This window comes from Pseudophryne corroboree, chromosome 7, assembly GCF_028390025.1.
Source record: "Pseudophryne corroboree isolate aPseCor3 chromosome 7, aPseCor3.hap2, whole genome shotgun sequence".
NCBI lineage: Eukaryota > Metazoa > Chordata > Amphibia > Anura > Myobatrachidae > Pseudophryne > Pseudophryne corroboree.
In genome coordinates, this window is record NC_086450.1 from 256,378,889 (window position 1) to 256,403,622 (window position 24,734).

The following is a 24,734-nucleotide window of genomic DNA, read 5'->3' on the forward strand; positions in this document are numbered from 1 at the left end:
GTCTTGGAACAGACATGGTACTTGCTGAAACAAGTCCCTTCTTATCGGCAGAGGCCCTGAGTCCTCTGTGAGCATCTCTTGAAGTTCCGGGTACCAAGTCCTTCTTGGCCCATCCGGAGCCACGAGTATAGTTCTTACTCCTCTACGTCTTATAATTCTCAGTACCTTTGGTATGAGAAGCAGAGGAGGGAACACATACACCGACTGGTACACCCCTGGTGTTACCAGAACGTCCACAGCTATTGCCTGAGGGTCTCTTGACCTGGCGCAATACCTGTCCAGTTTTTTGTTCAGGCAGGACGCCATCATGTCCACCTTTGGTCTTTCCCAACGGTGCACAATCATGTGGAAAAAACTTCTCGATGAAGTCCCCACTCTCCCGGGTGGAGGTCGTGCTGAGGAAGTCTGCTTCCCAGTTGTCCACTCCCGGAATGAAAACTGCTGACAGTGCTATCACATGATTTTCCGCCCAGCGAAGAATCCTTGCCATTGTCCTGCTTCTTGTGCCGCCCTGTCTGTTTACGTGGGCGACTGCCGTGATGTTGTCCCACTGGATCAATACCGGCTAACCTTGAAGCAGAGGTCTTGCTAAGCTTAGAGCATTGTAAATTGCTCTTAGCTCCAGTATATTTATGCGGAGAGAAGTCCCCAGACTTGATCACACTCCCTGGAAATTTTTTCCCTGTGTGACTGCTCCCCAGCCTTTCAAGCTGGAATCCGTGGTCACCAGGACCCAGTCCTGAATGCATAACTGTGGCCCTTTAGTAGATGAGCACTCTGCAGCCACCACAGAAGAGACACCCTTGTCCTTGGAGACAGGGTTATCCGCTGATGCATCTGAAGATGCGATCCGGACCATTTGTCCAGCAGATCCCACTGAAAAGTTCTTGCGTGAAATCTGCCGAATGGAATCGCTTCGTAAGAAGCCACCATTTTCCCAGGACCCTTGTGCAATGATGCACTGACACTTTTCCTGGTTTTTGGAGGTTCCTGACTAGCTCGGATAACTCCCTGGCTTTCTCCTCCGGGAGAAACACCTTTTTCTGGACTGTGTCCAGAATCATCCCTAGGGACAGCAGACGTGTCGTCGGAGACAGCTGCGATTTTGGAATATTTAGAATCCACCCATGCTGTCGTAGAACTACTTGAGATAGTGCTACTCAGACCTCCAACTGTTCTCTGGACCATGCCCTTATCAGGAGATCGTCCAAGTAAGGGATAATTAAGACGCCTTTTCTTTGAAGAAGAATCATCATTTCGGCCATTACCTTGGTAAAGACCCGGGGTGCCGTGGACAATCCAAACGGCAGCGTCTGAAACTGATAGTGACAGTTTTGTACCACGAACCTGAGGTACCCTTTGTGAGAAGGGCAATTTTGGACATGGAGGTAAGCATCCTTGATGTCCAGGGACACCATATAGTCCCCTTCTTCCTGGTTCGCTATCACTGCTCTGAGTGACTCCATTTAGAATAGGTCTCACCGAGCCGTCTGGCTTCAGTACCACAATATAGTGTGGAATAATACCCCTTTACTTGTTGTAGGAGGGGTACTTTGATTATCACCTGCTGGGAATACAGCTTGTGAATTGTTTCCAATACTGCCTCCCTGTCGGAGGTAGACGTTGGTAAAGCAAACTTCAGGAACTTGCGAGGGGGAGACGTCTCGAATTTCCAATCTGTACCCCTGGGATACTACTTGTAGGACCCAGGGGTCCACTTGCGAGTGAGCCCACTGCGTGCTGAAAACTCTTGAGACGACCCCCCATCGCACCTGTTTGTACGGCCCCAGCGTCATGCTGAGGACTTGGCAGAAGCGGTGGAAGGCTTCTGTTCCTGGGAATGGGCTGCCTGCTGCAGTCTTCTTCCCTTACCTCTATCCCTGGGCAGATATTATGGGGACGAAAGGACTGAGGCTGAAAAGACTATGTCTTTTTCTGCTGAGATGTGACTTGGGGTAAAAAAGGTGGATTTTCTAGCTGTTGCCGTGGCCACCAGGTCCGATGGACCGACCCCAAATAACTCCTCCCCTTTATACGGCAATACTTCCATGTGCCGTTTGGAATCTGCATCACCTGACCACTGTCGTGTCCATAATCATCGTCTGGCAGATATGGACATCGCACTTACTCTTGATGCCAGAGTTTCGCATATATAGAAATGCATCTTTTAAATGCTCTATAGTCAATAAAATACTGTCCCTGTCAAGGGTATCAATATTTCCAGTCAGGGAATCCGACCAAGCCACCCCAGCGCTGCCCATCCAGGCTGAGGCGATCGCTGGTCGCAGTATAACACCAGTATGTGTGTATATACTTTTTAGGATATTTCCCAACCTCCTATCAGTTGGCTCCTTGAGGGGGTCCGTATCTGGAGACGGTAACGCCACTTGTTTTTATAAGCGTGTGAGCGCCTTATCCACCCTAAGGTGTGTTTCCCAACGCGCCATAACTTCTGGCGGGAAAGGGTATACCGCCAATAATTTTCTATCGGGGGAAACCCACGCATCATCACACACTTCATTTAATTTATCTGATTCAGGAAAAACCACATGTAGTTTTTTCACACTCCACATAATACCCTTTTTTGTGGTACTTGTAGTATCAGAAATATGTAACATCTCCTTCATTGCCCTTAACAAGTAACGTGTGGCCCTAAAGGAAATTACGTTTGTTTCTTCACCGTCGACACTGGAGTCAGTGTCCGTGTCTGTGTCGACCGACTGAGGTAAAAAGGACGTTTTAACGCCCCTGACGGTGTTTTAGACGCCTGGACAGGTACTAATTGGTTTGCCGGCCGTCTCATGTCGTCAACCGACCTTGCAGCGTGTTGACATTATCACGTAATTCCTTAAATAAGCCATCCATTCCATTGTCGACTCCCTAGAGAGTGACATCACCATTACCGGCAATTGCTCCGCCTCCTCACCAACATCGTCCTCATACATGTCGACACACAAGTACCGACACACAGCACACACACAGGGAATGCTCTGATAGAGGACAGGACCCCACTAGCCCTTTGGGGAGACAGAGGGAGAGTTTGCCAGCACACACCAAAAACGCTATATTATACAGGGACAACCTTTATATAAGTGTTTTTCCCTTATAGCATTTTAATATATATATACATATCGCCAAATAAGTGCCCCCCCTCTCTGTTTTAACCCTGTTTCTGTAGTGCAGTGCAGGGGAGAGCCTGGGAGCCTTCCCACCAGCATTTCTGTGAGGGAAAATGGCGCTGTGTGCTGAGGAGAATAGGCCCCGCCCCCTTTTCGGCGGGCTTCTTCTCCCGTTTTTCTGAGACCTGGCAGGGGTTAAATACATCCATATAGCCTCCAGGGGCTATATGTGATGTATTTTTAGCCAGAATAAGGTATTATACATTGCTGCCCAGGGCGCCCCCAGCAACGCCCTGCACCCTCCGTGACCGTTGGTGTGAAGTGTGTGACAACAATGGCGCACAGCTGCAGTGCTGTGCGCTACCTTCATGAAGACTGAAAAGCCTTCTGCCGCCGGTTTCTGGACCTTCAATCTTCAGCATCTGCAAGGGGGGTCGGCGGCGCGGCTCCGGGACGAACCCCAGGGTGAGACCTGTGTTCCGACTCCCTCTGGAGCTAATGGTGTCCAGTAGCCTAAGAAGCCAATCCATCCTGCACGCAGGTGAGTTGAACTTCTCTCCCCTAAGTCCCTCGATGCAGTGAGCCTGTTGCCAGCAGGACTCACTGAAAATAAGAAACCTAAAAACTTTTTCTAAGCAGCTCCTTAAGAGAGCCACCTAGATTGCACCCTGCTCGGACGGGCACAAAAACCTAACTGAGGCTTGGAGGAGGGTCATAGGGGGAGGAGCCAGTACACACCACCTGATCCTAAAGCTTTAGTTTTGTGCCCTGTCTCCTGCGGAGCCGCTATTCCCCATGGTCCTGACGGAGTCCCCAGCATCCACTTAGGACGTCAGAGAAAATAGAATATATTAGTCAAAAATATGACTATAACATATAATTAATATCACATGTTAGATAATCCAGTTAAATATATAGAACAACAATTATGGTGATGCATAGAAGGGTTAAAATCCATCTGGTATGAAAAACCTATAAATTAAAAACTCATAAGGTGGGAATCATCAATAATTCATTCTTTCTGCTAATCCAGCTATTAATGGAGATCCTTTTTATATAGATAAATCATGATTGGGTATTAGACATGTCAATCAAAGCTTGTGGCCAATGAAAGACTGACTGGGTATTTAGTTCTTTCAAACCCGGTAATCGGGCTTCCTATGATTAAGCTTATGCAAAACGGTCGTTAGGAAGGTAGCTCACACGTCAGTGTGGCTACCATTTAGCATTTTAACTGTTCGGTCACTGCATTGATGTACCATATATAAGTTATTGTATCTATTGTTACACTGCCCTGCAGCGTATCATATAGCCGCAGCCGGACATGATTAAACAGCCCCGTAGGGAAGGACGCTGCTAGCAGCGTGTGCGGCCTGTGAGACGGCTGGCGGCGGCTGACGGCTGTACGCTGCGATAGACCGCGGCGCTGACGAGCTGTGCCCCAGATGATCCCGTACTGACAGACGGTGATCACTCTGGTTATAACTTGAAAACTGGGGACTACAGCAGAAGGGTGCAGGTTTATATGTACTGCATCCTTACATTACTATATATATACCTGTCCATGATTGTTAGAAATGGCATTAATTATATGGAAAATACTAACAAGGACGGTGTATTAGTGTCATAATCCTGTAGCCGTCACCATTTTGTAGTAGCAGCACTGTATTATTAGCATTTTATTAACTGCAGGATCTCAGTCTAAGCGGCAAATACCAGATAGTGTGTGAGACACACTCACACTATCCTGAATGGGAATAACATTTAGACAATCAGATCTTTAGCACGTGTAAAGGTGTAGATATAAGCCACGACCAGCAGATATAAACTGGGAAACGTGGCAGGAATATAGCACACTTTCTCTTCTCCCAATGCATAGTGATGGAATGCATCTGCAGCATTACTGTTATATATATCTCTATTGAAAAATAGTGGGATTTAAAAGTGGGGTGCAATTGTGGCTACACACCCTGACAACATATTTCTGTCACATTACTCTTGATAACAGAAATAAGCTGAGATACGAGTTCGAAGGACACCATATTACTAGTGTCCTCTGAGATACACCTAACACATATGTTTAAGAGTATATTGTCACCATAAAGTGCCTATTACGAGGTACAGTAGAAGGGTACAATACTATGAGTGTCCTCAGGGATACACTTAATATATACGCCACAGAGCATGTTTGCGATTATAAAGTGTATATTGAACTGATTGGGTGATCTTAATTTATATCATAGCAGAAGAAGAAAATTATATTAAAAGTCCCCATGATTCAATTTACAGGAAGACTACAAAGGATTGCCCTGTGAGATAGACATTCACGATAAATAAGACACAATGATGTGCATTTAATAGGACATAATACTGATTGAACAACAATAACTATTTTCTTTGAAGATAGTGATACGCACACTGCTAGGATTGAGAGAGACTGTTAAAAGATAACTCAGTCTTTAATAGTGTAACTAGTCATCTCACAGAGTTATACTCATAGGATACAATTGTTTCCATTAGGACACTAGAATATTGCAACATATATTGATACATTATGCACTTGGGAGAGTGAGAAATTAACAGGCTGCAGTGACTGAATTTTTATTTCACATTGTTAAATTATTTTTTCACTCCTTTTCACTTGCACAATATTTTCGCAGATGTTTTAGGTTAATAAATAAAAGTTATATTTTAAAATTAGTGGTCAAATATCACCAATGATATCTGACTTTAAGATTGTTGTCACTCAGTCCGAGTGTGCCCACAATAGGGAATACTTTCTTCTTCTTGGTTTCCTTGCACAGGAGCACAGGGGCAGATTTATTAAGCTCGGGGAAGTGATAAAGTGGAAGGTGATAAAGGACCAGCCAATCAGATCCTAACTACCATGTCACAGGCTGGGTTTGAAAAATGACAGTTAGGAGCTGACTGGCTGGTCCTTTACCACCTTCCAATTTATCACTTCACCGAGCTTAATAAATCTGCCCCTCAGTTTTTAGTTAACCAGCCCAATGCAGTAGCAGGAAAAGAGACGACAACAGTTAGTAGCCACATACACCACACTCTCACGACAGGAGAAGTGTCAGCGGCTAATGCCATACCAACCCAAAAAAGCTAAGTGCATCAGGGTGGGCGCCTTTGTGGTGCCCAGTGTACCTCGCAAAAAGAGATTTAACAACGGTATGTTCTTACCATAAATCTCGTTTTCTGCTGCAGGGTACACTGGGCTCCACAAGGATAGACATTGGGGATGTACTAAAGCAGTTCCTTATGGGAGGGAACGCATTGAACCCGGCGTCCAAAGGAAGCATCCTGGGAAGCGGCAGTATCGAAGGCATAGAACCTTATGAACGTGTACACTTAGGACCACGTAGCCGCCTTGCACAATTGTTCAAGGGTCGCACCACGGCGGACCGCCTAAGAAGGCCCAACGGACAGAGTAGAATAGGCCGTAATGTGAGCAGGAGCTGACAGACCAGCCCTTACATAAGCAAGTGCAATCACCATTCTAATCCATCTGGCCAAAGTCTGCTTGTGAGCAGGGCAGCCACGTTTGTGAAATCCAAAACAGAACAAAGAGAGAAACAGATTTCCTAACAGAAGCAGTTCTCTTCATATAGATACGGAGAGCCCAGTACCACATCCAAAGACCGCTCTTTGGGAGACAAATCAGGAGAGACAAGTTCCGGAACCACAATCTCCTGATTAAGGTGGAATGAAGAAACCACCTTAGGTAAATATCCGGGACGAGTCCTAAGAACCACCCAGTCACGGTGAAATATCAGATATGGGGAACTACAAGACAAGGCACCCAAATCCGACACTTTTCTAGTTGAGGCAACAGCCAGCAGAAACACCACCTTAAAGGAAACCACTTAAGATCAGCTGAACCAAGAGGTTCAAACGGAGACTCTTGCAACGCCTCCAGAACCACCGACAAGTCCCAAGGAGCCACAGGCGGGACGTAAGGAGGTGGTATCCGCAAAACACCCTGAGTGAACGTATGCACATCAGGCAAGGTCGCAATTTTTCACTGAAACCACACCGACAAGGCAGACATATGAACCTTGAGGGAGGCCAGACGCAGGCCTAAGTCCAGGCCCTGCTGAAGAAAAGCCAAAAGTTTGGCTATACTAAACTTGGAAGCGTCATAATTGTTAGATGCGCACCAAACAAAGTAAGAATGCCAGACCCTATGGTAAATCCGAACAGAAGCCGGTTTCCGGGCCCGCCTCAGAAAACCCTTTAGCCCTCAAGACGGAAGCTTCAAGAGCCACTCCGTCAAAGACAGCCGGGCCAGGTCCTGGTAGACACAGGGGCCCTGAACGAGGAGGTCTGGGCGTTGTGGAAGTAGAATTGGACGCTCTGACGAGAGGCCCTGAAGGTCTGAGAACCAGTGCCGTCTGGGCCACGCTGGAGCTATGAGAAGCAGGATTCCTCCTTCCTGCTTGAACTTCCGAATTACCCTGGGCAGGAGGAGTGACACCGGAGGGAACACGTACGGCAGCTGAAACTTCCACGGCACCACCAGCGCATCCACGAATGCTGCTTGAGGATCCCTTGTCCTTGCTCTAAAGACCGGAACCTTGTGATTGTGTCGAGACGCCATCAGATCCACATCTGGAAGGCCCCACCTTTCCACTAGGAGTTGAAACACTTCTGGATGGAGTCCCCACTCTCCGGCGTGTACGTCCTGACGACTGAAAAAAGTCCGCTTCCCAATTCAAGACTCCCTGGAATGAATATCGCCGATATGGCCGGTAGATGGCGTTCCACCCGTTGAAGAATCCGTGAGACTTCCTTCATTGCCAAGCGGCTTCGAGTGCCGCCTTGATGATTTATGTAAGCCACTGTGGTGGCGTTGTCCTACTGTACTTGAACAGGACAGTTCTGAATTAAATGCTGGGCCAGGTTCAATGAGTTGAAGGCTGCCCACAATTCCAGAATGTTGATCGGGAGGAGAGACTCCTCATTGGTCCACCGACCCTGAAGGGAGTGTTGCTCCAACACCGCGCCCCAACCCCTTAGACTGGCATCTGTCGTCAACAGGACACAGTCGGATATCCAGAAAGGACGGCCCCTGCACAATCGTTGGTCCTGGAGCCACCAATACAGCGACAGACGGACCTCCGAAGTCAATGAGATCATGTGAGACCTGATCCGGTGAGGCAGGCTGTCCCACTTGGCCAGAATCAGCCTCTGGAGGGGGCGAGAATGGAATTGAGCATACTCCACCATGTTGAATGCTGACACCATGAGGCCCAGCACCTGCATCGCCGAATGTATCAACACTTGCGGATGAGAGAGGAAGCAACGAATCCTGTCCTGAAGCTTCAGGACTTTCCACTGAGACAAGAACAACCGCTGGTTGTGAGTGTCCAATAGCGCTCCCAGGTGCACCATGCTTTGAGCAGGGACCAGGGAGGATTTCTTCCAGTTGATGAGCCACCCGTGGGCTTGCAGAAACCGGACAGTCAGATCTAGTTGACGTAGGAGAATTTCTGGGGAATTTGCCAGGATCAACAAGTCGTCCAGATACGGTAGGATCCTGACCCCTTGACGGCGGAGTACCACCGTCATCACCGCCATAACTTGCGGAGCCATGGTTAAACCAAAAGGTAACGCCGAAAATGGTAATGGAGGTTGCCAACCGCAAACCTCAGGTATTGCTGAGGCGACACTGCTATAGGAATATGCAGGTAAGCATTCTGTATATCCAGGGAGACCATATAATCCCCAGGTTCCAAGGCCAGAACGATAGAGCGAAGGGTTTCCATACGGAACTTGGAGACTCTCACGAACTTGTACGATGCCTTGAGGTTGAGAATGGGCCGGGAGGACCCATTCGGTTTCGGGACTAGAAACAGCGGACTCTCTGAGCAAGAGGCACCTGTACTACCACTCCTGTGTCCCGGAGGGTCTGTACCACCGAATGAAGAGTCTTTGCCTTTGTCTGGTCCGAAGAGACGTCTGTCAGGCAAAATCGATGAGGGGGACGGTTTTTGAAGGCTATGGCGTAACCTCGAGTGACGACTTCCCGTACCCAGGCATCTGAAGTGGTCTTCAACCATTCCTGGGTGTACCCTAGAAGCCGGCCCCCCCACCCTGGGGTCCCCCAGGGGGAGGCCCGCCCCGTCATGCGGCAGGCTTATCGGTCTTGGAAGCTGGCTGACGGGCAGCCCAGGCTCTTTTGGGCTTTGGCTTACCAGGTTTGGAAATGCGGGCCTGTTTGTGGTACGCCTGACCTTTTGTTTTACCTGAAGGGCGAAAGGGACGAAAGGAAGTACTTTTAGCCTTGGGCACAGAAGGAGCAGTACTTGGCAGACAGGTTGTTTTGGCAGTAGCCAAATCAGCCACTATCTTATTTAAGTCCTCCCCAAACAGGATATCTCCCTTAAAAGGGCGTACCACCAGGGTTTTTCTAGAATCCAGATCCACAGACCAGGATCTCAGCCACAATATCCGGCGAGCCAGGACTGACGTAGTAGAAACCTTGGCTGCCAGAACACCGGCATCAGAAGCCGCCTCTTTAATATAGTGAGAAGCTGTGACAATATATGACAAACATTGCCTAGCATGGTCAGAAGAGATTTCAGCTTCCAACTCTTGGGCCCACGCTTCAATAGCTTCTGCAGCCCATGTCGCTGCAATAGTGGGCCTTTGCGCAGCACCCGTGAGGGTGTAAATCGCTTTCAGACAACCCTCCACACGTTTATCCGTAGGCTCCTTCAGAGACGTGACAGTAGTGACAGGTAGAGCTGAGGAAACCACAATCCTTGCCACATGCGAGTCCACTGGAGGAGGGGTCTCCCAATTTTTAGACCGCTCTGGCGTGAGGGGATAGCGAGCCAGCATCTTCTTGTGAGGCACGAACTTCTTCCCTGGATTTTCCCAGGATTCCTGACGTATATCCACCAGGTGATCAGAATGAGGTAAAACTTGTTTAACCACCTTCCGACGCTTGAATCTATCTGGTTTCTTAGGAGGGACAGATGGCTAGGGATCATCCGTGATCTGTAGAATCAACTTAATAGCCTCCAATAGGTCAGGAACATCCACTTGTGAACCACCATTCCCATCAGTATTATCTGTGTCAGAATCTGTGGGGTCAGTGTAAGCGCCATCTTCATCAGACGAGGTGTCAGTGACAGCAGTGGATTGTGAGGAAGTAATGGCCCGCTTAGAGGACCCCTTGGTCGTAGGCGAGCGAGGGTCAGACTTCTTAGTAGTCAGTGACTGGTTCAATTTCTTCAATTGAGCGGACAAGTTATCTGCCCACGGCAGATTAACCGCGGGGACCATATACGGTTGAACCGGCATGGGAGGTCCCATAGGGGGGTTAGTTTAGTAACTAGCGTATTCAGAAGTGTTGAGAAAGTAGCCCACGGCGGGTCATTATGGATCCTGGTTGCCACAGTCCCACTGGGGGGGAAAAGGAGCCCCCAGAACCAGAGCCCTCAGCTGCTATATTTTCCTCATAGGTACCTGTGGCGTCAGCAACACTGCTAGTGTGTTCAGCCCCAGAATTGTTACCCTCAGAAGCAGAAATGTTATAATTTGCAAAATAAGATAACACAGTACAGTCAGCAGCACAATACCTGACCCAAACCCCTGCGTATGTCAACAGGGGTACAGGAGAGATATGGTGACTAAAATCACAGAGAAAAATACAATTAGAGTATATCTTGTGAATATCCTATATTATATTATTATAAACCTGACGCACCAAGCCCCCTCAGGTTATAGAATATAGGGATAGCAAGTTGAGTGAGAGACACGAAATGAAAATCACCCAGCAAGCTAATGCACACACATATAGTCACAGTTGTACAATGCAGAGGTTATTACAAACAATAATACTGCACTGGACTAGCTTATATATAGCTCTGTAAACAATAGATATAACACGGCACAGTAAATACTGGATGTATATCACAGGGTACTTGTACCAGATAGCCCTGACCAAATGCACCGTTTCTTAACTATCACTGTCTAAATGACATGTAGAATACTTAAGTGTCTTGTAAAAGCACAGCGCTGACTATCAGGCGGCTTTACAAAGGAGGATTTGCCCAAGCAGTCCCAGGAACAGTGTAGCTGAGAGAAATGGCGCCCAAATACTGACTGGGAGGGAGAGACAGATATGCAGCTCCAGGGCGGGAACATTTACTGTAAATGGCGCCCTGGGGCTGGGGGAGGGGCTACAGGTCTAAGCCTCATCCCCCTGCTGTACTTAACCACCGGTACTGCGGTCCAATTTAAAATGGTTTATAAGAGAAACCTGACCTGTACCCTTGGCCTGGTGGCCTAGTGGGGTCGCCTGCATGCCACAGTGTCCACGCCAGTGCGCACGGCCCGCCTCCCACGGGCGGGCTGGATCGCGATACCACCTCCCGAAGCTCGGCCACGTGATCCCGGAGAGACCCAGGGCTCTCTGGGAGTGTACAGTGCCGCTGGGGAGAGATGGAGCTGCAGCAGGGAATGTCTCCTGATATCCACACTCTGCTGCAGCCCTTGTAGTCTTACTTTACTTTAAAAAAAAAACTCTTCTTAGGGCTGCCAGGAGCAGCCCCTCTGTTATGTGCCTGCTATCTGCAGCACCAACTACAAAACTGAGCTCCTGTGCACTGAGGCGGGGTTATAGAGGAGGCAGCGCTATGTATCTTGGGAACAGTCAAAGTTTTTGAGCCTGTTGGTGCCTCGGAACACGATCCTACTCTACACCCCAATGTCTATCCTTGTGGAGCCCAGTGTACCCCACAGCAAAAAAAAAAAACTATACAACTGAAATTTTTTTCTTTTTTTTCATTATATTTATCTGTATTCTCCCCACCTGGACTTGAATTCATAACCTTGTGCTTCTTAAACCATTCATTTACCAATACCCCATGTCGTGGTCTATACGCGACTCATTTTCGCTTCACCGCCCCTAGACCAATCATCATCAAACTTACTAAATTGTAGCCATTGTTGTTTACATTTATAATCAAGTAATTCATTGTCAAATTCATTTGTACACGATTGATATTATCTGATACACAGATTTTAAATGTCATTATGCTATTTTGTATTATAGAGCAACCAGTTTCCACTGTATAATAAATTCCATTTATTATAGATGGAATTGTGTTGGGACTCCATTCCTTACCAGTCTTCTCTTGTTTATTATTGCAGGGTTTCTAGAGATTTCTTTACCTCTAAATACTTTTGTAAATTACTTTTTACTATTTACACACAGAATTCAGCTATTGGACAGCTCATAGAGCTGTATGTTTAGGTGAAAATGTGTTGTTAGATGCATTATATCTACGGTAGAGTTCTCCTAACATTAAAAATTTCACATTAACAATGGAGAGGGTCACAGAAAAGGCCTGCAAATGTGGTAATGTAAGCAGCAAACAAAAAATTGCAATACAATAATACATTTTGTTTATAAAAATAGTGCATCCTTGCTTGATCTCCCATTTCTTTCATGTTAAGATGCAATTAGAAGACACCATATCTATGTACATACCTTGCTTGTAACTACCAGCATTTCCAGGAAGAAACAAAACTGGAATTCCACTTAAGGACAGATTTTTGTTTTTTTCTGCATAAATACCTTCACCATACAGATACAGTTCATATGCCGGAAATAATCTGGATACTCTTTGGGGAAGCTTTATTTTCTATTGCAAAAAAAAAAAAAAAAAAAAAAGGAAAGCGAATTAAAAAAGAAAATGGGAAAAATGAAGCAAAGAGCTTAGAGATGCTACAAAATAGATTGTTATGTTTATTGTAACATGAAAATTTCTAATTTTATATAATATTGCAGAAAAATATAAAAAAATAAAAAATATATAAAAATAAGATTTTACTTACCGATAATTCTATTTCTCGGAGTCCGTAGTGGATGCTGGGGTTCCTGAAAGGACCATGGGGAATAGCGGCTCCGCAGGAGACAGGGCACAAAAAGTAAAGCTTTAGGATCAGGTGGTGTGCACTGGCTCCTCCCCCTATGACCCTCCTCCAAGCCTCAGTTAGGATACTGTGCCCGGACGAGCGTACACAATAAGGAAGGATTTTGAATCCCGGGTAAGACTCCTACCAGCCACACCAATCACACTGTACAACCTGTGATCTGAACCCAGTTAACAGTATGATAACAGTGGAGCCTCTGAAAAGATGGCTCACAACAATAATAACCCGATTTTTGTAACTATGTACAAGTAATGCAGATAATCCGCACTTGGGATGGGCGCCCAGCATCCACTACGGACTCCGAGAAATAGAATTATCGGTAAGTAAATTCTTATTTTCTCTATCGTCCTAGTGGATGCTGGGGTTCCTGAAAGGACCATGGGGATTATACCAAAGCTCCCAAACGGGCGGGAGAGTGCGGATGACTCTGCAGCACCGAATGAGAGAACTCCAGGTCCTCCTTAGCCAGGGTATCAAATTTGTAGGATTTTACAAACGTGTTTGCCCCTGACTAAATAGCCGCTCGGCAAAGTTGTAAAGCCGAGACCCCTCGGGCAGCCGCCCAAGATGAGCCCACCTTCCTTGTGGAATGGGCATTTACATATTTTGGCTGTGGCAGGCCTGCCACAGAATGTGCAAGCTGAATTGTATTACACATCCAACTAGCAATAGTCTGCTTAGAAGCAAGAGCACCCAGTTTGTTGGGTGCATACAGGATAACAGCAAGTCAGTTTTCCTGACTCCAGCCGTCCTGGAACCTATACTTTCAGGGCCCTGACAACATCCAGCAACTTGGAGTCCTCCAAGTCCCTAGTAGGCGCAAGGCACCACAATAAGCTGGTTCAGGTGAAACACTGACACCACCTTAGGGAGAGAACTGGGGACGAGTCCGCAGCTCTGCCCTGTCCGAATGGACAAACAGATATGGGCTTTTTTGAGAAAAAACCCACCAATTTGACACTCGCATGGCCCAGGCCAGGGCCAAGAGCATGGTCACTTTTCATGTGATATGCTTCAAATCCACAGATTTGACTGGTTTTAAACCAATGTGATTTGAGGAATCCCAGAACTACGTTGAGATCCCACAGTGCCACTGGAGGCACAAAAGGGGGTTGTATATGCAATACTCCCTTGACAAACTTCTGGACTTCAGGAACTGAAGCCAATTCTTTCTGGAAGAAAATCGACAGGGCCGAAATTGGAACCTTAATGGGCCCCAATTTGAGGCCCATAGACACTCCTGTTTGCAGGAAATGCAGGAATCGACCGAGTTGAAATTTCTTCGTGGGGCCTTCCTGGCCTCACACCACGCAACATATTTTCGCCACATGTGGTGATAATGTTGTGCGGTCACCTCCTTCCTGGCTTTGACCAGGGTAGGAATGACCTCTTCCGGAATGCCTTTTTCCCTTAGGATCCGGCGTTCCACCGCCATGCCGTCAAACGCAGCTGCGGTAAGTCTTGGAACAGACATGGTACTTGCTGAAGCAAGTCCCTTCTTAGCGGCAGAGGCCATAAGTCCTCTGTGAGCATCTCTTGAAGTTCCGGGTACCAAGTCCTTCTTGGCCAATCCGGAGCCATGAGTATAGTTCTTACTCCTCTACGTCTTATAATTCTCAGTACCTTAGGTATGAGAAGCAGAGGAGGGAACACATACACCGACTGGTACACCCACGGTGTTACCAGAACGTCCACAGCTATTGCCTGAGGGTCTCTTGACCTGGCGCAATACCTGTCCCGTTTTTTGTTCAGACGGGACGCCATCATGTCCACCTTTGGTATTTCCCAACGGTTCACAATCATGTGGAAAAACTTCCCGATGAAGTTTCCACTCTCCCGGGTGGAGGTCGTGCCTGCTGAGGAAGTCTGCTTCCCAGTTTCCACTCCCGGAATGAAACACTGCTGACAGTGCTATCACATGATTTTCCGCCCAGCGAAAAGTCCTTGCAGTTTTTGCCATTGCCCTCCTGCTTCTTGTGCCGCCCTGTCTGTTTACGTGGGCGACTGCCGTGATGTTTTTCCCACTGGATCAATACCGGCTGACCTTGAAGCAGAGGTCTTGCTAAGCTTAGAGCATTATAAATTTACCCTTAGCTCCAGTATATTTATGTGGAGAAAAGTCTCCAGACTTGATCACACTCCCTGGAAATTTTTTCCTTGTGTGACTGCTCCCCAGCCTCTCGGGCTGGCCTCCGTGGTCACCAGCATCCAATCCTGAATGCCGAATCTGCGGCCCTCTAGAAGATGAGCACTCTGTAACCACCACAGGAGAGACACCCTTGTCCTTGGATATAGGGTTATCCGCTGATGCATCTGAAGATGCGATCCGGACCATTTGTCCAGCAGATCCCACTGAAAAGTTCTTGCGTGAAATCTGCCGAATGGAATTGCTTCGTAGGAAGCCACCATTTTTACCAGGACCCTTGTGCAATGATGCACTGACACTTTTCCTGGTTTTAGGAGGTTCTTGACTAGCTCGGATAACTCCCTGGCTTTCTCTTCCGGGAGAAACACCTTTTTCTGGACTGTGTCCAGAATCATCCCTAGGCACAGCAGACGTGTCGTCAGGATCAGCTGCGATTTTGGAATATTTAGAATCCATCCGTGCTGTTGTAGCAGTATCCGAGATAGTGCTACTCCGACCTCCAACTGTTCCCTGGACTTTGCCCTTATCAGGAGATCGTCCAAGTAAGGGGTAATTAAGACGCCTTTTCTTCGAAGAAGAATCATCATTTCGGCCATTACCTTGGTAAAGACCCGGGGTGCCGTGGACAATCCAAACGGCAGCGTCTGAAACTGACAGTGACAGTTCTATACCACGAACCTGAGGTACCCTTAGTGAGAAGGGCAAATTTGGGACATGGAGGTAAGCATCCCTGATGTCCCGGGACACTATATAGTCCCCTTCTTCCTGGTTCGTTATCACTGCTCTGAGTGACTCCATCTTGATTTGAACCTTTGTAAGTGTTCAAATTTTTTTAGATTTAGAATAGGTCTCACCTAGCCTTCTGGCTTCAGTACCACAATATAGTGTGGAATAATACCCCTTTCCTTGTTGTAGGAGGGGTAATTTGATTATCACCTGCTGGGAATACAGCTTGTGAATTTTTTCCCATACTGCCTCCTTGTCGGAGGGATACCTTGGTAAAGCAGACTTCAGGAGCCTGCGAGGGGGAAACGTTTCGACATTCCAATCTGTACCCCTGGGATACTACTTGTAGGATCCAGGGGTCCTGTACGGTCCCAGCGTCATGCTGAGAGCTTGGCAGAAGCGGTGGAAGGCTTCTGTTCCTGGGAATGGGCTGCCTGCTGCAGTCTTCTTCCCTTTCCTCTATCCCTGGGCAAATATGACTCTTATAGGGACGAAAGGACTGAGGCTGAAAAGACGGTGTCTTTTTCTGCAGAGATGTGACTTAGGGTAAAAACGGTGGATTTTCCAGCAGTTGCCGTGGCCACCAGGTCCGATGGACCGACCCCAAATAACTCCTCTTCCTTTATACGGCAATACACCTTTGTGCCGTTTGGAATCTGCATCACCTGACCACTGTCGTGTCCATAAACATCTTCTGGCAGATATGGACATCGCACTTACTCTTGATGCCAGAGTGCAAATATCCCTCTGTGCATCTCGCATATATAGAAATGCATCCTTTAAATGCTCTATAGTCAATAAAATACTGTCCCTGTCAAGGGTATCAATATTTTTAGTCAGGGAATCCGACCAAGCCACCCCAGCTCTGCACATCCAGGCTGAGGCGATCGCTGGTCGCAGTATAACACCAGTATGTGTGTATATACTTTTATATGATATTTTCCAGCCTCCTGTCAGCTGGCTCCTTGAGGACGGCCCTATCTATAGACGGTACCGCCACTTGTTTTGATAAGCGTGTGAGCGCCTTATCCACCCTAAGGGGTGTTTCCCAACGCGCCCTAACTTCTGGCGGGAAAAGGTATACCGCCAATAATTTTCTATCGGGGGGAACCCACGCATCATCACACACTTCATTTAATTTATCTGATTCAGGAAAAACTACAGGTAGTTTTTTCACATCCCACATAATACCCTCTTTTGTGGTACTTGTAGTATCAGAAATATGTAACACCTCCTTCATTGCCCTTAACGTGTGGCCCTAATAAGGAATACGTTTGTTTATTCACCGTCGACACAGGATTCAGTGTCCGTGTCTGTGTCGACCGACTAAGGTAAACGGGCGTTTTAAAACCCCTGACGGTGTTTTTGAGACGTCTGGACCGGTACTAATTGTTTGTCGGCCGTCTCATGTCGTCAACCGACCTTGCAGCGTGTTGACATTATCACGTAATTCCCTAAATAAGCCATCCATTCCGGTGTCGACTCCCTAGAGAGTGACATCACCATTACAGGCAATTGCTCCGCCTCCTCACCAACATCGTCCTCATACATGTCGACACACACGTACCGACACACAGCACACACACAGGGAATGCTCTGATAGAGGACAGGACCCACTAGCCCTTTGGAGAGACAGAGGGAGAGTTTGCCAGCACACACCAAAAAACGCTATAATTATATAGGGACAACCTTATATAAGTGTTTTCCCTTATAGCATCTTTTTATATATTTCTAACGCCAAATTAGTGCCCCCCCTCTCTGTTTTAACCCTGTTTCTGTAGTGCAGTGCAGGGGAGAGCCTGGGAGCCTTCCCTCCAGCCTTTCTGTGAGGGAAAATGGCGCTGTGTGCTGAGGAGATAGGCCCCGCCCCTTTTTCGGCGGGCTCGTCTCCCGCTCTTCAACGGATTCTGGCAGGGGTTAAATATCTCCATATAGCCCCCGGAGGCTATATGTGAGGTATTTTTTGCCAAAAAATAGGTTTACATTGCCTCCCAGGGCGCCCCCCTCCCAGCGCCCTGCACCCTCAGTGACTGCCGTGTGAAGTGTGCTGAGAGCAATGGCGCACAGCTGCAGTGCTGTGCGCTACCTTAAGAAGACTGAGGAGTCTTCTGCCGCCGATTCTGGACCTTCTTCTCTTTTCAGCATCTGCAAGGGGGCCGGCGGCGAGGCTCCGGTGACCATCCAGGCTGTACCTGTGATCGTCCCTCTGGAGCTAATGTCCAGTAGCCAAAGAAGCCAATCCATCCTGCACGCAGGTGAGTTCACTTCTTCTCCCCTAAGTCCCTCGTTGCAGTGATCCTGTTGCCAGCAGGACTCACTGTAAAATAAAAAACCTAAGCTAAACTTTTCTAAGCAGCTCTTTAAGAGAGCCACCTAGATTGCACCCTTCTCGGCCGGGCACAAAAATCTAACTGAGGCTTGGAGGAGGGTCATAGGGGGAGGAGCCAGTGCACACCACCTGATCCTAAAGCTTTACTTTTTGTGCCCCGTCTCCTGCGGAGCCGCTATTCCCCATGGTCCTTTCAGGAACCCCAGCATCCACTAGGACGATAGAGAAATTTGGTTACATATTCTTGGCAGTGGGTGTAGTATGTTATGCTGGCGCTTGGGATCTCAGCGCCCAGCATACTGGCCCTAGGATCCTGACCGCCGGCGTGCAGGCAGCAGGGTGAGCACAAAAGGGCTCCTTGCGGGCGCGGTGGCGCCCGCCACGCTATTTATCATCCCTCCAGGGGTGTCGTGGACACCCCAAGAGGGAGAATAGTTGTCGGTATGCCGGCTGTTGGGATTCCGGCGCTGGCATGCTGAGAGCTGGGATCCCGACAGCTGGCATATCAAATGCCTCCCCTTGGCAGTGTATCTTAGTAAAATTAGATAATATTTTTCACTAACCGAAATAAAATAAAACCCGATTGTGACTGGATGCTCCTTGATGCCTGAGCCAATCGCTCAGACTTGTTTGATCCCACGGAACCTGGGCCAAAAGTGGAATCCCTCTTACCATCAGTAACTGCCGGTTACTGACTTGGATTTGTTCTATATTAAAATGTTGATCTGCTAACCATTAGCTGCAGTACGGGATCTGGTCGTTAGATCGACAGTAAGTAGGTTGACACTGTCTAGGTCAACCACTATTGGTCGACAGTAAGTAGGTCGACATGGTTTCTGGGTCGACATAACAAAAGGTCGACATGAGTGTTTCACTTTTTTCTTTTTCTTTTACTTATTCATACTTTACAATCCACGTGGACTACAATTGGGAACGGAGCCATGCGAGGGGATACGGTGCACTAATTGGGGTTCCCAGTAACTGTACGGAGAAAACGACACCAAAAAAAGTAAAAAAACTCATGTCGACCTAGAGTCCCTGTCAACCTAAAAACCATGTCGACCAACTTTCTATCAACCAATAGTGGTCGACCAAGACACTGTCAACCAAAGTCTATTCTATATAACATACCACACCCCTGCAGTACATACACAGGCTCAAAACAATGTTGAAATAAATAAAATGAAACTTTATGCAGCCACATCAATTTGTTACAAACAATGAATTTTTTATAAAAATACATGTAATAGAACATACAATTAGTTATGCTGTCTTTCTTTATTCTAATAAGCAAGCATAGAAAAAATAAATAAATAAAGGTTGAGTATCCCATATCCAAATATTCCAAAAATAAGATTTTACTCACCGGTAAATCTATTTCTCGTAGTCCGTAGTGGATGCTGGGGACTCCGTAAGGACCATGGGGAATAGACGGGCTCCGCAGGAGACTGGGCACTTTAAGAACGATTTAGTACTACATCTGGTGTGCACTGGCTCCTCCCTCTATGCCCCTCCTCCAGACCTCAGTTAAGGAAACTGTGCCCGGAAGAGCTGACATAATAAGTAAAGGATTTGGAACCCAGGGTAAGATTCAGTTCAGCCACACCAATCACACCATATAACTTGTGATAAACTTACCCAGTTAACAGTATGAACATAACTGAGCCTAACTGAACAGATGGCTCATAACCAAAACTCTGTATTACGCAATAACTATATACACGTATTGCAGAAAAGTCCGCACTTGGGACGGGCGCCCAGCATCCACTACGGACTACGAGAAATAGATTTACCGGTGAGTAAAATCTTATTTTCTCTAACGTCCTAAGTGAATGCTGGGGACTCCGTAAGGACCATGGGGATTATACCAAAGCTCCCAAACGGGCGGGAGAGTGCGGATGACTCTGCAGCACCGAATGGGCAAACACAAGGTCCTCCTCAGCCAGGGTATCAAACTTGTAGAACTTAGCAAATGTGTTTGAACCCGACCAAGTAGCTGCTCGGCAAAGTTGCAATGCCGAGACCCCTCGGGCAGCCGCCCAAGAAGAGCCCACCTTCCTCGTGGAATGGGCCTTTACTGATATTGGATGCGGCAATCCTGCTGCAGAATAAGCCTGCTGAATCGGGTCACAGATCCAGCGAGCAATAGTTTGCTTTGAAGCAGGTGCACCCAGTTTGTTGGGTGCATACAGAATGAACAGCGCCTCAGTTTTTATGACCCCAGCTGTTCTAGACACATACATCTTCAAAGCCCAGACTTCATCGAGTAACTTGGAGTCCTCCAGGTCACGAGTAGCCGCAGGTATCACAATAGGTTGGTTCAGGTGAAAAGATGACACCACCTTCGGCAGAAACTGCGGACGGGTACGCAATTTTGCCCTATCTTTATGGAAAATCAGGTAGGGGCTTTTACAGGACAAAGCCGCCAATTCTGACACTCGCCTGGCCGAAGCCAAGGCCAAAAGCATGATCACTTTCCAAGTGAGATACTTGAGCTCCACTGTCTTAAGTGGCTCAAACCAGTGGGATTTCAGAAAATCCAAAACTACATTGAGATCCCATGGTGCCACTGGTGGCACAAAAGGGGGCTCAATATGCAGCACTCCTTTAACAAATGTCTGAACCTCAGGCAGTGAAGCAAGTTCTTTCTGAAAGAAAATGGATAGGGCCGAAATCTGGACCTTTATGGATCCCAGTTTAAGGCCCATAGTCACACCTGCCTGCAGAAAATGTAGGAATCTCCCAAGCTGGAATTCCTCTGTAGGGGCCTTCCTGGCCTCACACCAAGCAATATATTTTCGCCATATCCGGTGATAATGCTTTGCTGTCACGTCCTTCCTAGCCTTTATTAGCGTAGGAATAACTTCCTCCGGAATTCCCTTTTCTGCTAGGATCCGGCGTTCAACCGCCATGCCGTCAAACGCAGCCGCGGTAAGTCTTGGAACAGACAGGGCCCCTGTTGCAACAGGTCCTGTCTGAGCGGCAGAGGCCACAGGTCTTCTGAGAGCAACTCTTGCAGTTCTGGGTACCAAGTTCTACTTGGCCAATCCGGAACAATGAGTATTGTTCTTACTCCTCTTTTCCTTATGATCCTCAACACCTTGGGTATGAGAGGTAGAGGAGGAAACACGTAGACTGACTGGAACACCCATGGTGTTACCAGAGCGTCCACAGCTATTGCCTGAGGGTCCCTTGACCTGGCGCAATATCTTTTTAGCTTTTTGTTGAGACGGGACGCCATCATGTCCACCTGTGGCAGTTCCCATCGATTTACAATCTGCGAGAAGACTTCTGGATGAAGTCCCCACTCTCCCGGGTGTAGGTCGTGTCTGCTGAGGAAATCTGCTTCCCAGTTGTCCACTTCCGGAATGAACACTGCTGACAGTGCTTGCACGCGATTCTCCGCCCAACGAAGAATCCTGGTGGCTTCCGCCATTGCCACTCTGCTCCTTGTGCCGCCCTGGCAGTTTACATGAGCGACTGCAGTGATGTTGTCTGACTGGATTAGCACTGGTTTTTCTCGGAGCAGCGGCTCCGCTTGAGTCAGGGCATTGTATATTGCCCTTAGTTCCAGGATATTGATTTGCAGACAAGTCTCTTGACTTGACCACAGTCCTTGGAAGTTTTTTCCCTGAGTGACTGCCCCCCACCCTCGGAGGCTTGCATCCGTGGTCACCAGGACCCAGTCCTGTATGCCGAACCTGCGACCCTCTAGTAGGTGAGCACTCTGCAGCCACCACAGAAGAGACACCCTGGCCCTGGAAGACAGGGAGATTAGCCGGTGCATCTGAAGATGCGATCCGGACCACTTGTCTAACAGGTCCCACTGAAATATCCTTGCATGGAACCTGCCGAATGGAATGGCCTCGTAAGACGCCACCATCTTTCCCAGGATTCGCGTGCAATGATGCACCGATACCTGTTTTGGTTTTAGGAGGCCTCTGACCAGAGTCATGAGCTCCTGAGCCTTCTCCTCCGGGAGAAACACTTTTTTCTGGTCCGTGTCCAGAATCATGCCCAGGAAGGGCAGACGTGTCGTAGGAATCAGCTGCGACTTTGGAATTTCAAGGATCCAGCCGTGCTGTCTCAACACTTCCTGAGAGTGTGCCACGTTGATCAGCAACTGCTCTCTGGACCTCGCCTTTATGAGGAGATCGTCCAAGTATGGGATAATTGTGACTCCTTGCTTCCGAAGGAGTATCATCATCTCCGCCATCACTTTGGTAAATATTCTCGGTGCCGTGGACAGGCCAAACGGCAACGTCTGGAATTGGTAATGACAGTCCTGTACTACAAACCTGAGGTACTCCTGATGAGGAGGAAAATGGGGATATGCAAATAAGCATCCTTGATGTCCAGGGACACCATGAAATCCCCCTCCTCCAGGCTTGCAATGACCGCTCTGAGCAATTCCATTTTGAATTTGAATTTCTTTAGATAAATGTTCAGGGACTTTAAATTCAAAGTGGGTCTGACCGAACCATCCGGTTTCGGTACCACAAACATTGTGGAGTAGTAACCCCTTCCCTGCTGAAGTAGGAGAACCTTCACCACCACCTGCTGGAGATATAGTTTGTGAATTGCCGCCAGCACTACCTCCCTCTCCATGGGGGAAGCCGGCAAGGCAGATTTTAGGAAACGTTGAGGGGGCGTCTCTTCGAATTCCAGCTTGTATCCCTGAGACACAATTTGTATCGCCGCCCAAGGATCCACCCGTGAACACACCCACTGGTGGCTGAAATTCTTGAGACGCGCCCCCACCGCTCCTGGCTCCGCCTGTGGAGCCCCAGCGTCATGCGGCAGATTTAGAGGAGGCCGGGGAGGACTTCTGCTCCTGGGAACTGGCTGCTTGATGCAGCTTTTTTCCTCTTCCCTTACCTCTGGCAAGGAAAGATGCACCTCTGACCTTTTTGGTCTTTGGGGGACGAAAGGACTGCATTTGATAATACGGTGCTTTCTTAGGCTGTGAGGAAACATACGGCAAGAATTTTGACATTCTTACTCTTCAGACAGAGAATCTGTCCAGGCTGCTACTGCGCTGCACATCCATGCCGACGCAATGGCAGGCCTCAGGATAGTACCCGAATGTGTATACACAGCTTTCAGGATTAATTCCTGCTTTCTATCTGCAGGATCCTTGAGGGCGGTCGTATCTGGAGACGGTAGGGCCACCTTCTTGGATAAGCATGTCAACGCCTTGTCTACCCTGGGAGGGGCTTCCCAGCGTAACCTGTCCGTTGGCGGGAAAGGATACGCCATAAGCAGCCTCCTGGGAATTATGACCTTCTTTTCAGGGGATTCCCAGGCTTTTTCACATAATTCGTTTAACTCATGTGAAGGAGGGAAAGTAACCTCTTGTTTTTTCTCCCCAAACATATGAATCCTCTTGTCGGGGACAGGGATTTCCTCAGCAATGTGCAACACATCTTTCATTGCTATAATCATGTATCGGATGGCTTTAGTCATTTTAGGCTGCAATTTTGCCTCATCGTCGTCTACACTGGAGTCAGACTCCGTGTCGACATCCGTGTCAACTAACTGAGACAGTGGACGCTTGTGAGACCCTGACGGCCCCTGCCCTGTGGGATCAGGCACTGGGTGAGACCCTGACTGTCCCAAGGCTTCAGCTTTGTCCAACCCTTTTGGGGAGACAGAGAAGGAGTATGCCAGCACACACCACAGCGCTATATAACCCAGGGATTTACACTACAATATGCGTTTACCCTGTAGCTGCTGAATTATACCGTTTTGCGCCTAAATTTATGTGCCCCCCCTCTCTTTTTGCCCTTGGAGTACCTGGATACTGCAGGGGAGAGCCCAGGGAGCTTGCTTCCAGCAGAACTGTGAAGTAAAAATGGCGCTGGTGTGCTGAGGAAGAAGGCCCCGCCCCCTCAGCAGCGGCCTTCTGTCCCGCTTAAATCTGTGTGAAAAATGGCGGGGGTATCCCTATATACAGTCTAAGACTGTATATATGGGTCTTTTTGCCAAAAGGTACATTATTGCTGACCCCCCCCCCCCCCAGCGCCCTGCACCCTGCACCCTACAGTGACCGGAGTGTGTAAGTGTGCTGGGGAGCAATGGAGCACAGCTGCGGTGCTGTGCGCTACCTTAGTGAAGACAGAAGTCTTCGTGCCGCCGATTTCGAAGTCTTCTTGCTTCTCCTGGACTTCAGTGCTTCTGGCTCTGTGAGGGGGACGGCGGCGCGGCTCCGGGAACGGACCGCCTGTGTTCGAACCCTCTGGAGCTAATGGTGTCCAGTAGCCTAGAAGCGCAACCCGGCTGCAAGCAGGCAGGTTTGCTTCTCTCACCTCAATCCCTCGTAGCAGTGAGTCTGTTGCCAGCAGAGCTCACTGAAAATAAAAAAACCTTACAAATACTTTCTTATCTAGGAGGCTCAGGAGAGCCCCTAGTGTGCAACCAGCTCTGGCCGGGCACAGATTCTAACTGAGGTCTG

At 48.1% G+C, this 24,734-nt stretch overlaps 1 protein-coding gene across 2 annotated transcripts in view; it reads right to left on the minus strand.

Annotated features, from left to right (window-relative positions):
• PGAP1 (post-GPI attachment to proteins inositol deacylase 1) overlaps positions 1 to 24,734 on the minus strand; it is a 1,346,394-nt gene that overhangs the window by 1,279,249 nt on the left and 42,411 nt on the right. For both annotated transcript variants that reach the window (XM_063934105.1, XM_063934104.1), the window contains exon 2: positions 12,634 to 12,787. In XM_063934105.1, the coding sequence (XP_063790175.1) occupies positions 12,634 to 12,787 (154 nt within the window). The remainder of the gene's footprint in view (positions 1 to 12,633; positions 12,788 to 24,734) is intronic.